Raw genomic sequence first — 1671 nt, forward strand, 5'->3', positions numbered from 1 at the left:
GTTGGAGATTCGGAGGACGAGGGTCTCTGTTCACAGAAGGAAATTAACCAGGAGGGAGCAAGGTGAGGAGGGAGTGAGGGACGACCCTGAGAGAGGACAGTGGGGACGTGGGGCACATAACTGGGTGTGTAGCTACGAAGCCTCACCTTCTGCCTGGCCTCTGCGTAGGTCTCACCATACTTCTGCTGAAGGTACCTGTAATCGTAGTTGGGAAACGGGGAGGGGCTGGGGAAACTCCCGGATGTCCAGAGCTTCCATAGGCTCACAGCTGCAACTCCCAGCAGCGCCAGCGCCCCGGCAGCGTAGACACCCACCTCCCAGTCAGGGGGGCTCTTGATAACTGCAAGGCAAGAGCAGCCTCTCATTAGTGGGCTCTGGGGTCCCTCAGTGGTTACAGACCCCCACCCAGGGAGCCCTGACTTACTTATTCATTGAATGAATATTTATTGAGTGCCTACTATGTGGCTAGGTGATAGGGATCTAGTGTTGAACAAGAATGCACTCTGGTTTCTGCATCTATCCCCTTTTCTACAAAAGCAAACATTGCTACCAGGAGTGACACTTGGCTAGAGCAGATGAAGAGCTGTAAACAACAGCTAAATATTAATTAGGCTTTAAATAAATAAGGTTGTTCTTGCATCTTTGAGTTCTCTGAACTCATAGCCTTCAGAGGACCTCTTGCTCCCAGACAATCAAAGCAGCCTTTTGGGGCCTGGGGGAAGAGGAAGAGGATTTGGGGGAGAAAAAGAAATGACCTCATTTTTGCCTCAAACCTCATCTAGAACAACCCAATGTCCATCAGCTGACGAATGGATAAATACAATGGAATGTCATCCAGCAATTAAAAGGAATGAAGTACTGGTTCATATTACAACATAGATGAACCTTGAAAACTTCATGCTAAGTGAAGGAAGCCAGTCACAAAAGATTCTATTTATATGTTGTATGATTCTATTTATATGTTAAAAATAGGCAAATCTATGCAGGCAGAAAGATTAGTTATTGTCAGGGGCTGGGGGCTGGGAATATGGAATATGGGGTTTCTTTTTGGAGTGACAAATATATCCTAAAAATTGATCGTGCGGATGGTTGCACGATAAAGCCCACCGAATTGTACATTTTAAGTGGATGAGTTTATAGTACATAAATTTTATCTCAATAAAGCTGTTACCAAGAAAAAACCCCAACTCGGCCAGAAGTGAGAGGTAGCTGCAGGCTATGCAGGGCTTGGGGACAAATCCAGATGCTCAGATGCTTTTTGGTCACTGATGAGTATATCACTTTCCTGTTTGAGCCAAATACAGTAATTAGCTATCCCTCAACTATGTTGGGTGAGTCCTCGCCGAGCACAGTGATTGGCACACGGCACGACCATACATGTTAAAAGGAAACCTGCTAGGGAGCCAATGAGAGAGTAGGATTCATTTTGTAGATGGTCACACACTGTTGGAAAAAACAGTTCTCTAAACCATTCTCAGTGTTGCCTCTACTCAGTTCACATGGGGAAACTGAGGCACACAGAGAACATGCCCAAGGTCACGGAGCCAAGAAGAGATGGTGCTGGGATTCTGGCTCTGACAGTCAGACACCAGAGCAAGCAGGGGTAACCACTGCCCAACCTGGTCTCAGCCCAGCACAGTTCCCTAGTAGCAGAGTAGCTAAAGAGGTGGG

The 1671-nt window shown here is 46.8% G+C and overlaps 1 protein-coding gene across 1 annotated transcript in view; it reads right to left on the reverse strand.

The window, feature by feature from the left end:
* Window positions 1–365, reverse strand: part of SYT12 (synaptotagmin 12) — a 12627-nt gene extending 12262 nt beyond the window's left edge. Inside the window, exon 1 of the mRNA XM_019645177.1 lies at window positions 147–365. Coding sequence (XP_019500722.1) covers window positions 147–365 — 219 coding nt within the window. The remainder of the gene's footprint in view (window positions 1–146) is intronic.
* Between the last annotated feature and the right edge of the window lie 1306 nt (window positions 366–1671).

This window comes from Hipposideros armiger, unplaced genomic scaffold (assembly GCF_001890085.2).
Source record: "Hipposideros armiger isolate ML-2016 unplaced genomic scaffold, ASM189008v1 scaffold_93, whole genome shotgun sequence".
NCBI lineage: Eukaryota > Metazoa > Chordata > Mammalia > Chiroptera > Hipposideridae > Hipposideros > Hipposideros armiger.